The following is a 15,145-nucleotide window of genomic DNA, read 5'->3' on the forward strand; positions in this document are numbered from 1 at the left end:
AGTATTCTTATGTCGATTTATCTTGCAGACTATTTCTTAATTTTCAATCGGAGTCGCAGACTGTTGTAGATAAATCTGCTACCGAACAATTTCTATAACTGCCTTTTTCATTATTCAGCATTAGTACACTCAAAAAGCTTGATTTTATAAAACGGTGATAATGATTATATTCAAGGACTAGAAAATCAGCCGTCATGCAATTGATGTATTCGCCCGTCGGGTGCAAATTGCTTACTTTATTAGAAAGATTTCTCTTAAAAATTGGCAAATAATATGAGAGAGAATTTTTTGCATTCCATTTAAAACCATAGAGTAAAGAAATTACATAGAGAGGCCCTGCTATACTAAGAAATTGAAGCCGGAAGTTGCACCGCTGTATCCCAAGATCCTTAGCTTCTTGCTAAGTATTTTGAGATACATCTTGATTCAAAACATTCCATTACTGAATCTCAATTGGTTGTTAATTTATACTTAGATATTAATGCAAATTTATGAAGCACGTTTTTGAAATTGCATTAAAACATGAATTAAAATGCAAACCAATCCGCCATCTACTTTATTCGGTCTCTTCGCGAGATTGGTGAAAACTATTCTCGCGAAGCTATCATGTTATCATAACCTCGCTCATCATTGCACCGCTGTATCCCATAATTCCCGCTTCAATTTCATCTTTTTGCCATAGACGGGTCCTCTCTATGTATATTTCTTTACTCTATGTTTAAAACTGATAATAATAATTTCCTCTTACGAGTATGTTTCACGACAGGATAAATCAGACATCAGTCAAGTAACATATTTGAAGCTTAGACACCAGTTTTCTTCAACACTGTTTTCATGCACATACTAATGGTATTGTACGTACAGTTCTAGAACCAAAATGTCGGTCGAGTCAGCTTACCTAATATAGTGACATTACCGTGGAGAAGAGTGAGAGAGACACACTCAAATCCCTCTTATCACATTGCTCTCGGAAATATAAAGACGGCGAAGAGAGCCAACAGGTGGGTGGGGCGATTATCCATTCCGCCAACGTTCTTCGTTCGGCTAAGTGGACGCGATTCGAAGAAAAAGAAGAAACTCGGAAGAAGAAGAAACGACTATCACGTCACAGGTGATTTGACAGAAAATAAAGTCATAAGGCGACGAATTGTCGGCACAGCAGAGCAAGAGAGATTGCTCCCTGCTGATGCAATAATGAATGTGTGAAGATGCTCAGAGCCTTTAAAAACACGGATGTCATTTTTAATCGACCGCAAACGTGCCTCACTCAAGTTGCATTTCGAAGAACAATCGCTTTTAGATGTTAATCTTTATTATTATCACTAATAACAAAGCTGAAAGTCTCTCTGTCAGGATCTCTCTCTGTCCGGATCTCTGTCTGTCTGTCAGGATCTCTGTGACACTCATAGCGTCTAGACCATTCGGCCGATTTTCATGAAATTTGGCACAGAATTAGTTTGTAGCATGGGGGTGTGCACCTCGAAGCGATTTTTCGAAAATTCGATGTGGTTCTTTTTCTATTCCAATTTTAAGTACAAAATTCTCATAAGATGGACGAGTAAATTACGAAATTATCATAACGTGGAACCGTAACATGGGCACAAGCCAATTGGCGAGATACGAAATTATCATAACGTGGATCCGTAACATGGGTACAAGCTAATGGGCGAGAAAATTCACCATACATTATTTGTAAATATACAGGCGAACCAAAATACCTTTTAATTTTTCTATTACGGGCAAAGCCGTGCGGGTACCACTAAATGGAATAAAAGCGCCAAAACAACGTGCGCCATGTGGGAACTGTAATTCTTCCTACAGTGGCATTATACATTACCCGTTAGATCAATATTTTAAGCTCGTGAAATTGACAAATTTAACGTGTGGAAAATGGGACGACTTCGATTTGCATCGGTATCATTAAAGCTCATTGAGTAACTTTACTAAATCATTATGAAACAAGTAATCGTGAAAGTAATAAGCTTGCAATTGTAAAAATCTTTTTTAATCCCTAAAGCAGATTTAGCTAAAATTATGCTTTTTTAACACCCTCGCTTGACAGCGCACTTGCTGGAACAATGTTCTAGCAAATGAGTTCCGAATTCCTGAAGACAGCTCTCAGATTTGAAGTCCCCCCGAGAGAACTATACCCAACTCTTTTTTTTTTTTTTTGAAGTCGAAAATAAATTATCCTAATTTAAATTATGAATCATTTATTTTTACTTAAATTTTAAATTATTTGGTGAGTGAGGCAAACTTTCTGAAATACCAAGCTTGTTACCAATACGAGGAATTGCCATCCATAATCTGAACAATTGTGAATCAAGAGTAAGAAATTACTTGAGTTCCCCTAGGTGGCGCTATCATTGAACTCAAATTATTTGTTACAACAAGTAAGTACGTATTTAATGTAGACTAAAATGTTTTTGTAATTTTCATAACTAAGTGAAACTCCTATTTTGCTTTTATTTTGAAGCTTCTCAGATCTTTCCTACCTCGAAAATAAAAGTTATTTCAAGTGACATATGTTCAACAATCTGGCTTTAAAAAAATAGTGTAAAATTTCCCGTCAAGTGTAGAAGAACAATTTTGTGACTTCAAATTTAAATTTAGAACTGTTTGGATTTTTTAAAATTCCAAAAATTCAGTCACTGTTATCAACGGGAGTAAACATTCCTTTTCTGGCGAAAAAATCCTATGTGAATTTCTAAGCATCAAAGGACTTCTGTAAAAAATTTGGAAAAGACCCGACGTAAAATGTGGATTTGTGTAAGGACCGTACACACACACACATATACCCAAATGGGCAAGACCAAAAATTCCACCACTGCTAGACTTGGAAAATTCATTATTAATTTTTAGCTAACTTTTAAAAACTCCGTCTGTAAAACATCTGACATATAACATGGCTATGGCGTTTAAAATTTAATTAAAATAAATTGCAAAGTTCAGTTCAGCTTATCGTGCATTTCTCACCTTACAGCACTTACCCAGGCAGCACATTTCGTTTCATAAACATTTTAAAATGGTTGTAATGTTGCGACAAAGAGCTTAAATGCCACGCATTGCTACCTGGGTTCTGTTTCTTACCTCCAGCAGATAGGGCTGGAGCTTCTCGTCCAACAGGATGTCGAATCCGAGCATCTTGAAGCAGGGCGACACTGCCGAAGGGGCGGGGCACGTGGCGTGGAACACGTGGCGCAGCTGGGGCAGTGCAGACAGCAGCGTCTTCACGATGATGCCATCAATGGCCGTCCAGAGATCCGGAGCCGAGATGCCCTTGTCCGCCAAGTACTTGTTCAAATCCAACAACGACCTCGATGAAGGAGACAGGTTTAGTATAAAGAAAAGAGGGGCACAGCGAGGGGTTTTGGACCTTTGAGGGTCATTCCTCCAATTTAGCCCTTGGTTTTAACCATATGGCTTACACTGCGTGTTCCTTTGTCCAAAAGGTAGAAACTGTTAGTCATCATGAGGAGAAAGTAGTGTTCAAATAAAAAGGTAGGAGGGGGAGGGGATTTTTTACAGTTGGTATCTTTCTCGCCAAATCATAGTGAAGTTAAAGTATGTAAGTTTGTTTGCTTGACTGAAAGTTATACAGTTGCTCTCGACACAACAGTGGAATGCAAAACCGCTTTGCTCTTTACAGCCGAAAAATAAAATTCTGGAGCACTTCAGTTCTAATCTCACTCTGTGGTGTCAATACTATTCCCAATCATAATGTGCTAGTTTATATACAGGTAAAAGAGCTGTTATAACGCATCCCCTTCCCCGGAAGGCTTATTTCTAGCTCTCTGTGTTGGTGAAATAAATATTTATAATAAAGCAATGAAAAACTAAATTGACAACCCCCCTGACCTTATCTTCTCCAACTCACTACCATTTGCCTTAGAATTGCGATATTACACGAGCACGAGAGATAAGATCGGACCCATGAAAAAGTATCGGAACTGGATTGTCCTGTTGGAACACAGCAGCTCTACCCATTAGACCATCACCCATGGGACTACCCTCGATGTCCTGGTTGTAATTTCATCAGCACTCTTAAAATACAGGCGAACCAAATGACCGTTTAATGTTCTACTACGGGTAAATCTGTGTGGGTACCGCTGGTAAATAGACTAGAATTAAAAACTCGCGAGAAGTATCTCCATATAATAAACATCATTGTTAATTTATAGTAAGGATATAGTAATTGTCAGGATGGAAGGTGGTTTTGATAGCTCAAGCAGTGGCATAATTAGCACGGATATCACCCGAGGTGGTAATTTTTTATGCTTCCGCCCCCCCCCCCCTCCTCTTGCGGAAAAAAAACCTTTCTGCTTATACATAAAGTTTATACAATTCTTTTGTTTTGTTTCTTTGAATTTGAATTCATTTTAGGTCACTAATACTACCGTGCTAGGCACAAAAGTCGTATCTGCAATTTTTATCAAAATTGAGTTACGGTCACCAAGTGATTCTTTGTCACATATTTTACCTAAATACAATGTTTTATGATCATTTGTCAATGGAAAATATTTTTAAAAATAATTCTGAAAAAGTTACATCTGTATCAAAAACATACTATACACAACTTTAAACGACAATTTCTCCTTTTGAACTCTGATGCAAATACGACTTTTGTATTTTGCGTCAAATCTATAAACATATTGACACGTCTATGGAGTTTTGCCTTGAAAGCATTGTTTATGCATTTTGAAGTTTTAATATAGCCATAGATTCATTATACTCACTTCATGCAAGATTGAAAACGGAATGTATCCCCTTCTTCAACCTTTCTGTTGACTGCGTAGTTTGTCAAGTGCATTCTTTTCACCCGCTAAATAAAATGAACCGTTTCTTAGGGCTAAATTTCTACATATGATTAAATTATTAATAATTTACTTCTGTCCCTAAGTGTTTGAAGCTGCTTACAGAAATATCTATAGGGGCCAATAATAGAATGGGAATTTAGAACATTACTTTACTTAGGACACATCGTATATTTTGTTTTTCTATAGTTAATGGTAAGATTCACCTTCTTTGCCTCTAGTTCTAGCACTAAGAATGTTTCTCTAAGGGCGCTTGTGCTCTGCGCAATCAAAACAAGATCATCAGCAAATCCTACAATTTGTACGCTGATATAAATATAATGCATTAGAATATTATCTAACTGAAGAAGTAATAACTGTAAAATCCGAACACAATTTAATTCATATTTGAATTTAGTTTACGGCTACGTTTGATTTTATGTTTAAATTTTAAGTCAACCTCAAAATGAGTGCTAGTTCTGTTTTGTGAATAAATTTATTTTTTAGCGCAATTTACAGTTACATGAATGATAAAAATGATAGATAGTAATACAATTTAAAAAAAAAAGCACTAACCATGCCAACTTTAGTGGAGTGCCAATTGAATGCACTTACCATATTTGAATTGTTCGGTTTTTGATAAGGTATTGTTGCTAGTCGGACCAGGCCTTCTTCGAAGATATACACTCTCAATGGGGACACGGAAGTCACTAGGACGTAGAGGCGAAGGTCGAATTTATATCCATCAAAAAGAAAAGGCTGAAAAAAATATTGAAATCAATAGCGATTAGAATAAATTTTTTAATTCCTTCTGAAATCGATTTCACTGTTCATCCATCTCTTAAGCTGTTATAGCTCATTACGGCGATTTTATTTAATATGCTTCATTGATAAGAAATTCAAGATACAAAAGTGGGAAAACATTTATTGTCTCTGACGCTAACATGTATCCTTGTTGCCGCGTTCTTGCAAGGAGGATACTTCTGCTCAAGCTCCGCTCTACTTTTTTCTCACAATTCAACACACAAATTTCCTCTCTACATAGTATAAAATGATGTCTCCAAAAAGTGTCTGTGTGTTTGAACTAGCGAAACTCGAGAACTACCCGGCCGATTTTGATGAAATTTTCAGTTTGTTCCCTTAAGTCCTGAGAAGGTTTGCACAGGGCCGTATCCAGAGGGGGGACCTGACGGGCCCGCCCCCCCCCCCCCCGAAACCCGAAATGTTTTGCACCGTAAAACAGAAGGTTTTTTTTTTAATTCCTAATGTCAGAAAAGGAAAATAACAATGTTTTTTTTTTAATTCTTAATTTTGCTACTATTCAAAATTTATAATATTTTGAAGAAATACAGAAAAAGCAGTTCTAGTTTTATTAGCTGCAAGGCACACTTGAAATTTAGACCTTTAATTAGGACTTCCTGCTCTCTTTCCCAATTCAATTCAGGGCAGTTCAGGGTTAAGGCAGGCCCTATGTCAGTTCGGTAGATTTTTCAAGTCTACCAAACTGACTTCTGTGCACTTCCTCCTCCAGGGGCGTGCACAGAAATTTTGGGGCTGTCACAAATGCTTTTTTTTGGGCCCCTTCCATATTGCTTACCCATATTTTCAACCCTAGGTTTAAAAATATTGGGCCCCATTTAAGCTCGAGCCCGGGCCAACAGGTGTCCCTTCTCCCCTCTGTGCACGACCCTGCCCTCATCCCCCTAAAACTCATATAAAACTCACACTGTACTGATTTCGAGCCGGGGACTCCCCAAAGGCTGGGCCCCTAGTTTCCGATTAGGCAAGTATCTTGTTACCAAGATGTGACAAATTCAGCCCCTTGATACATCCTGAGTAAAAAATGCAAAAATCACGATTCTCGCGTTTTTGTAGCATAACTTTCAAGATCATTTTTGTGACTGATATGTTTCTTGTCTAGCATTTATTTAATGCCGAATTCAGTATCATGGAAATTCTTTTGTTATTGCTTGTTTTTTTTTCTTACTTCTACTGCATACTGTTAATATCTTTAGTATGAGAAAAAAAAATAACACTTACTCTACTCTCTTTCATTTTCTGCACTACTTGTGATTGAAAAAAAAAAGTTTGCTTCGAGAAATATTTCGTTGCATTTATTTTTAACTTAAAACGGGTGTGTCTTACAAAGTTATAATCATTTTGTAAGACTGCAATCAACTTCTGAAAAGTGTAAATAAAGAGCTTCAAATAATTTCAACTGTTCGAGAGTCTTTGAAAATGATTTAAGTTTTTGAAATTCCTTGAAAAGTTCTTCAATTTTGTATCTTATCAAGAAAATAAAGTATGAATTGTTCAAATGGCTAGAATATTACTCTTCCGTTCTTATTTTCTGAATGTCTACACCATTTCTTTTAAACTATTTTGTACAATTTTCATACTGTAGGGCATTTAATGAAAAAAAAAAATATGGTAGGGGAAGTGATCAAAAACAAACTTCACTAACAGCCGATATGAGCAGATGACGAAGTGCTTCTCTTTTCTCCTCTCTCGTTTTTCCTCTCTGTCCATTAAGTTCCTTGATTTGTCGAGCAAGCAATTTTTATTTTGTTTGATCTTGATTTGCAAAAGAATGTATAACTTTTAAAAGACTTTGTTTGCCTATTTTTTTTTCATATTTTTGTAGTCACAATTACCTAATATAAGGCCTTGAAATACAGCTTTTTTTTTTCGAAAATTTCTCGGGGGAAAACCCCGACCCCCTGAAATTATGGATGTTCTACATCCGACTTAAAGGGACACTCTCCTGTTATCCTTACCACTACAAGGTGAATAAGAAAAATAGTAAGAAATTAAAACAACAACAGTCCAAACAGTAGAATCATTAAAAATCGAGACAAAAAGTCTTCTATGTTAACATTTTTATGCGTTTGGTGTGTCTATATACTACATGTGTGTGTGTGTGTGTTAGGGCAATGTGCAAATCCGGGCCCCTCCCGAAAAAAATTTCTGGATACGGCCTTGGGTTTGCAAACCAGTTAAAAAAAATTCGATGAATAGTTCTTTTTTATTCCAATTTTGGTCCAATTTTCACGTAAATTCCTGAATATGGGGGTGAAAAATTACTCGCACATAGTAATATTATATATCGATGGAAAGGGAAGAATTTTCCGCTTCCTACGCATTTTGTTAGAATGCTCTAACTTAATTGCGGCGGGAGTTTTTTACGTTTTTAGCTCGATTTTTTTTAGGCTTAGCTGAAATTTAGGCACTACTTTCTTCATTAAATCCATCAATAAAAAGTGAAAGAATCGTCCCACAGTTTTTTTTTTTTTTTTTGACAGCATCGGAATGAGCTGCTTTTTTTTACTTCAGATCTAACTCGACCTAAGGTCGAAAGTTTAACCCTCTATCTCCATTAGAAAAAAAGTTACAAGCGAATTAAATGAAGTTCAAAAATCTGTTCTCTATTCAAGTTTTTAACCACTTTATTTTAGGGAAGAGAAGGAGTGGCAGAACACCTGATACTGGCAGAAATTTGAAACATTTATGAAATTTAGCTTTTTAATGTGGTATTCGATTTTAGCCAACATCCAATCAACTTTTCACCTCGGGTCAGTATAGCCACAAGATGTTTCTTTACACTCCTTATGAAAGAACCCATACCCCTCCCCTCCCCCAAAAAAGAGAGAAAAATGTCCCTGTAAATAAGATTCCTAAAAATGTCAATGGCAGTCTGCGCTATGACCCCCTCTCCATCAACTTAAGGTAGACTTGCTGAGATAAACAATTTATTTATTCATCTCCCTGGAAAGAACTCAGCACATCGGTATGGGGAGTTTTCTTATTCATGTAAGAAATACGGTACACGATCTCACCTTGCAGATATATTTTTGACAGACGACATTTTTAGCCTACTTTCCCAGTAAAAGTCAGAAAAAGAAGAAAAAAGCATGAAAGAAGGCTTAATGCATCTTAAAAATATCGTGAAAAAACAAAAAAAAGTCAAAAATAAATAAAATAATTAAATAAATATTGAAAAATTAAAAATTGGAAAGTAGGGTATTGAGATGGGGAAAAATGTCTGTCGGTCTGTCTGTCTGTCTGTCGGTCTGTCTGTCTGTCGGTCTGTCTGTCTGTCCCCCCCTAATAACTTTTGAATGAATAGTCCGATTCGAACAAACTTTTTTTTGTTCGAAAGATCTCGGCGAGGACACCTCATTCCCATATTTCACTTTTTGATTTGAACTATTTTTTGTTCAATTTTGAACAGTTCAAAAAAACTTAACATTAGCGCCTACGGGGAAATTCAAAGCAATTCCGAACTGTGAGGCGAATTTGCTTCAAACAAACTTTGTAGGAAAAAGCTTTTGATAAAAAACTTGTATATAAGATATCTTTTTGATTTGAACAATTTTCCGTTCAATTTTGAACAGTTCAAATCCCTTAACATTAGCGCCTACGGGGAAACTGAAAGTCAATGTAGATTCCGTACTTGAAGGCGGATTTACTTCAAACAAACTTTGTTGGAAATAGCTCTTGACGACCTACTCCCGACTCCGACTCCGAGAATTTAGGGGGACCTGACACCGACTCTGACTCCTGTTCCCGACAATTAATCGGACTCCGACTCCCCGACTTCGACTCTGACTTCGTAGCTTTGGCAAACATTTATACACGGAGGACAAATGACTGACTTCGATTCTTGGATATTCGACTCCGACTCTTTTATCCCAAAATGAGATTGACTCCGACTCCGACTCCGCTGCTGTGGTTTTAACTGTGAAATAATTATTGTTGATATGATTTGTTTTAATTTTCACGCTAAAGTTTTAATTTAGGTATTTGGTTTTCGGTGAATAAACTCGAAAAATATGCGCAGACGATTTTTTTTTTTTTTGACAATGAAAATTATTTCTTTAAGTTGACATTTTATTGTTTTTTTTTATTTTGGTAAGTGCATTAATTCGTTTAAAAAATTATTTTCGGCAACAGGGGAAAAAGAAACGATTTTTTTTATATGATGTATTTATTTTATTGAACTTATTATTATTTTTTCGTTTTAAAAGCTGTTAAAAAAATTTTTTAATGGAAAGAAGTGTATTAGCTGCTTTGTTTAAAAGGTGCTGCTATTTTATTTGTTCGTTTTTTTGAAGAAAAGTAAGGAATATTTTATTCCTAGAAATCAGCTTAAAATATTAAAAAAAATATGTTTGAAAAAATTTGCGATTTTAGCTATTTTTGAGAATATTGATCAGGTACTAGAAAGTAGTATGGGTATACGGGAAAGTAGGCTCGTCTAGTTCTAGACGGAACTTCTTGTTGTATCATGTAAGAAATACGGTACACGATCTCACCTTGCAGATATATTTTTGACAGACGACATTTTTGTATTTGTGGATTTTATGTCCTCCCTTCACGAGATCGATTCCATATCCTTGGCAGCTGCTGTGCGGCTTAATGATAAACACGTCACTTAGGTGCTTCTGACGCTGCATGTATTGTGTCAGTTTGAGAAACCTGCAGAAATAAAGTTTATATCAGTCTCGGTAGCTAATGCAAGAGATCCTGTCTTCTTTTGTAATTCCGAATTTTTCAACACCTTGTTAGATGAATTTGAAAGCAATAAACTTAAATCTGATAAAATTCATTGCTTTTCGTCTAGATATCTTTATTATTATCTTCTTTATCTTTACTAATAATAAAGCTGAAAGTCTCTCTGTCCGTCAGGATCTCTGTCCTTATCTCTCTCTGTGTCAGGATCTCTGCGACGCGCATTGCGCCGAGACCGTTCGGCCGATTTTCATGAAATTTGGTACAAAGTTAGTTTGTAACATGGGTGTGCACCTCGAAGCGATTTTTAAAATAATCGATGTGGTTCCTTTTCTATTCCAATTTTAAGAACAAAATTATCATAAGATGGACGGGTAAATTACGAAATTATCATAACGTGGAACCGTAACATAAGCACAAGCCAATTGGCTAGAAAGTTCACCATACATTATTTGTAAATATACAGGTGAACCAAAAGTCCTTTTAAATTTCTATTACGGGCAAAGCCGTGCGGGTACCACTAGTTACTATTAATAAAGTTGAAAGTCTCTCTGTCTGTCAGGATCTCTGTCCGGATCTCTGTCAGGATCTCTGTGACGCGCATAGCGCCCAGACCGTTCGGCCGATTTTCATGAAATTTGGCACAGAATTAGTTTGTAGCATGGGGATGTACACCTCGAAGCGATTTTTCGAAAATTCGATGTGGTTCTTTTTCTATTCCAATTTTAAGGACAAGATTCTCATAAGCACGAAATTATCATAACGTGGAACCGTAACATGGGCACAAGTCAATTGGCGAGATACGAAATTATCATAACGTGGAACCGTAACATGGGTATAAGCCAATTGGCGAGAAAATTCACCATACATTATTTGTAAATATACAGGCGAACCAAAGACCTTTTAATTTTTCTATTACGGGCAAAGCCGTGAGGGTACCACTAGTATTTTATAAATCTAGCTTGATAGCATTGAACGCTTCAGCGTAATACTAATCCCTGAAAGAACGGTTGAACATATCCGTAGCTCTTAGAGGCAAAAAAAAAACAGTCGAATCGGACTATCTCAAATTTGCCCATCTCAAAAATCTTCCTATGCCGAAATTTTCTATGCCCCTGCATTTGATATGAAATTGTAATGTTTTTGAATTTTCTGCATAAATTTAACGGTTATTATTTTTTTTTTTTCGGAATAAGTTTTCTCGAAAACCTCTATATCTACGTCTCGAATTCCGGTTATAGCCCTATTTTTGGCTTTGATACATCTTTTATAAGTTTACCTAAACCTCTTTATCTCGAAACGTCCTTGATCTAATTCTTGTGGTGAGGAATGTTTTTCAAAAACGCACTCACTCGTCTGGCAAACAGTAGGTGAGCGGAAAGAAATTGTAGTGCTCCGGAAGCAATGACTTCATCCGCCTCATGTTCTTGGCCAATAAGTCCTTTTTACAGATCTCACTCATTCCAGGGAAGTGGTTGATCCTCTACGGCGAAAGATGGAAACAAAAGAAGAATCACGGAACAGTCTCACAACATGGGCGCCGGCAGAGTCATGTGTGTGTACCATGCACCAGCATGTAAATTACTTACTTTTTAAAAAATTTACACACACATACAAAAACACATACACACAACTACCCACACATTCATGCCTGCACACACACTCAAACACATATGCCTACACACATACACATACCCCCACACACACACATTCATATACACAACTACCCACACACTTATGCCAGCACACAGACAAAAACACACATGCCTAACACACGTACACATACCCCCTACACACACATACACATACCCCCTACACACAAACACACATACCCCCACACAAAAGCACACACGCCTACATACACACACGTGATTGCGAAAAACATAATTTGAATTCAAGATGTCAAAATTCAATTTTTTTTTTTGAGCAATCACGATTGCTTATTGTTCTCACTTGACTGTTTTTGGCGTCCTATCATTTTATTTTCCCACCGCCACCCTCCGCACCATCACCGTCGATCGGCTCCTCTCGATGCTGCTCTTATAGCGAAAGCCGTCTCCAGGTTGCAATCATGTCCTACACACACGCGCATACATACACAACTACACACACACACGCACACATACACGCACACACACAAACACATACACACACACCTACACACATACACCTACACACACGCATACATACAGACACTTACACATACACACACAAAAACATACACACATACACACAACTACCCACACATTCATGCCTGCACACAGACATAAACACATATGCCTACACACACATACACATACCCCCTACACACAAACACACATACCCCCACACACAAACACATGCCTACGAACACATACACATACCCCCTACACACAAACACACACGCCGACATACACGCACTCGTGATTGCGAAAAATAATTTGAATTCAAGATGTCAAAATTCAAATTAATTTCTTTCTTTTTTTAAATTTATTTTTCTTCCTTTTCAGGGTTTTTTTTTAATTTAATGTCTTTATTTATTTATTTTAAAACTAGTTTTGGGGAGTATTTTCATCTTTGTAAAATTTATTTAAATTTACAAGTTTTATTTCTCTGACTACAATATATTCACAATTTTATAACTTGTTCTTCGCTTGAAATGAATTTAATATTACTCAATTAAAATTAAAATTATTTGAGAAATTCAATAATAATAATGTAAAAGAAGTATTAAATTAAAATTACTTTTTCAAGTAAATCTAATTTAATTTGTAAAAGAAAGGGAATCGAAGTGCACCCCCTTGCAGGTCTCTGCTGCTGCTCATGGACATAAACGTGAAATTAAAATTTTTCGTGATGTATTTTGTATTTTGTATTTTTTTTTTTTTTTGAAGTATTTTGTAATTTTCCCTTACTTAATTTATTTTATTTCATTTTTATAGCCAAGCGGTGTGTGAGAATGTACTCCTTTCATCCCCTACTGTGGACTTGAACATAAAATTAATAATTTTCGAGATGTATTTTGTAGTTCTTAAAGTATTGTGTAATTTGTCCCTTTTTAATTAAGTAATTTTTATTTATAAAAGCTAAGGGATCCCTAACACGACCCTGCTGTCATTCATCAACATAGCATGACTGATATTTTTCGTGATGTACTTTTGTAGTTTACTTTGCAGTTTGTTCCTTGTTTAAATTGAACTTAATTTATTTAATAGAAATAATTGTTTTTTTTTAATTCAAAAATATCAAGTTAATATTATTATTTATTTTATTTAATTATTTATTTTTAAAGCCAGGAAGGTCAGAGTGCACCCTTTGCACTTCTCTGCCTCCGCCCATGTCTCACACACTAAGCTTAGATAAAAAAAATTATTTTTAGCCTCGTCTTGTCTGAAGATAACCTCCTACTTCTTTATCAGGTTCTTTGCCTTCAGCTCCGCTATGGCTATTGCAGACTTAGAGCCCGAAACAAGTGCAAAACTGTAGTCTTTGCTTGCTGTTATAATTAGTCGTTCGGTATTTACTTGCATTGAGGACAATGATATACTAGGGTAAGACATTTCATATGAATGCAACAGGAGGAAATCAGAACGTCTGAATTTTGCGCTAAAAAACTTACCTGAAAGGGTTTCATCCTGGTGAGCCTTTGCGTGGGCACAACGCCCTCAACCCAGGCCAACTCCCAGGAGTCCCTCCAGTTCACTTCCGTGGCTCCCATCTTCTGGAAGATGCCTCGCACTGAGGGATAAAGATTAAGAGCCTTATTTTAGATTCAGTCAATAGGAACCCTGTGCAAATGCCACCTTTTTTTGCAAATATTCTCTAACAGGAACCACACTAATCCCTCTTTGGTTACAACATATGCGAATGATTTTCCAGAAAATATTATGCCTGTTTTTCATGTAACATCAATTCATTCACTTCTTAATTTGTTTTATTATTAATTGATTGACGTTGTCGATTAATTCATATTAAGTTCTTTTATTATTAATTAATTATCTGTCTGTAGCGAATAGCTGGATTGCCTTTTTTAGCCAACCTAACCGTAAAAGTGAAAGAAATAAAGAAAAAGCATGAGAGAAGGCTTAATGCAGCTCAAAAATATGACTAAAAACAAAAGCAAAAAAACCAAAAATAATAATAGAACTTCATATCGAAAAACGAAAAATCGGAAAGTAGGGTTTTGAAATGGCTAAAATCTTGTCTGTCGGTCGGCCGTTGTGGTACTTTTCAGTTATAGTTACGTCACTTGGCGACTTGTTAACGTTCTAACTTGGGAAAAATATTCAAAACTAACGTTAACGTCGTCCCCACGTTTGTTTCTTATTTATGGGAGTCACTTTATGGGAGTTTGGGGATACTTGATCCCCACTTTAGTTTTCAATTTTTTTTCTCTGGTGCAAATTATCAGGGTTTTTTTTTTTTTTTTTTTTGAGCAATCACGATTGCTTATTGTTCTCACTTGACCGTCCTTGGCGTTGTGGTCCCTTTTTCAGCTTGGATCAGGCACACCAGCACCACTGCCTGCCGTCCTCTGCAGGCGCGGCTGTCCCCCGGTCCTGAGTTATCCGCTTCTCCTGGTCGGAGGCGTCCATGTCCTACACACACGCACGCTCACACACATACACTCACACACGCCTACGTGCATACACACAGGTCTACACACACACAAGCCTACACACACACAAGCCTACACACACACAAGCCTACACACACACACAAACCTACACACACACAAACCTACATACACACACAACTATGCACACGTAACCGCCCAAGAGGAAGGGCAATCTTGGGGGACAGGAGCCGTTTCTAGAAACAATAACTCCAATGCGTAGGGTCCTGTCGCAGTTCGTGATTGC

The 15,145-nt window shown here is 36.7% G+C and overlaps 1 protein-coding gene across 1 annotated transcript in view; it reads right to left on the reverse strand.

Annotated features, from left to right (window-relative positions):
* LOC129216900 (tubulin polyglutamylase ttll6-like) overlaps window positions 1-15,145 on the reverse strand; it is a 70,347-nt gene that overhangs the window by 20,862 nt on the left and 34,340 nt on the right. Inside the window, exons 2-7 of the mRNA XM_054851116.1 lie at window positions 13,903-14,021; window positions 11,657-11,787; window positions 10,109-10,271; window positions 5,409-5,552; window positions 4,737-4,822; window positions 3,091-3,316 (exon numbers count right to left, since the gene is read on the reverse strand). Coding sequence (XP_054707091.1) covers window positions 3,091-3,316; window positions 4,737-4,822; window positions 5,409-5,552; window positions 10,109-10,271; window positions 11,657-11,787; window positions 13,903-14,001 — 849 coding nt within the window. The 5' untranslated portion in view covers window positions 14,002-14,021. The remainder of the gene's footprint in view (window positions 1-3,090; window positions 3,317-4,736; window positions 4,823-5,408; window positions 5,553-10,108; window positions 10,272-11,656; window positions 11,788-13,902; window positions 14,022-15,145) is intronic.

The sequence above is a fragment of the Uloborus diversus genome, chromosome 2 (assembly GCF_026930045.1).
Source record: "Uloborus diversus isolate 005 chromosome 2, Udiv.v.3.1, whole genome shotgun sequence".
In the NCBI taxonomy this organism is placed as follows: domain Eukaryota; kingdom Metazoa; phylum Arthropoda; class Arachnida; order Araneae; family Uloboridae; genus Uloborus; species Uloborus diversus.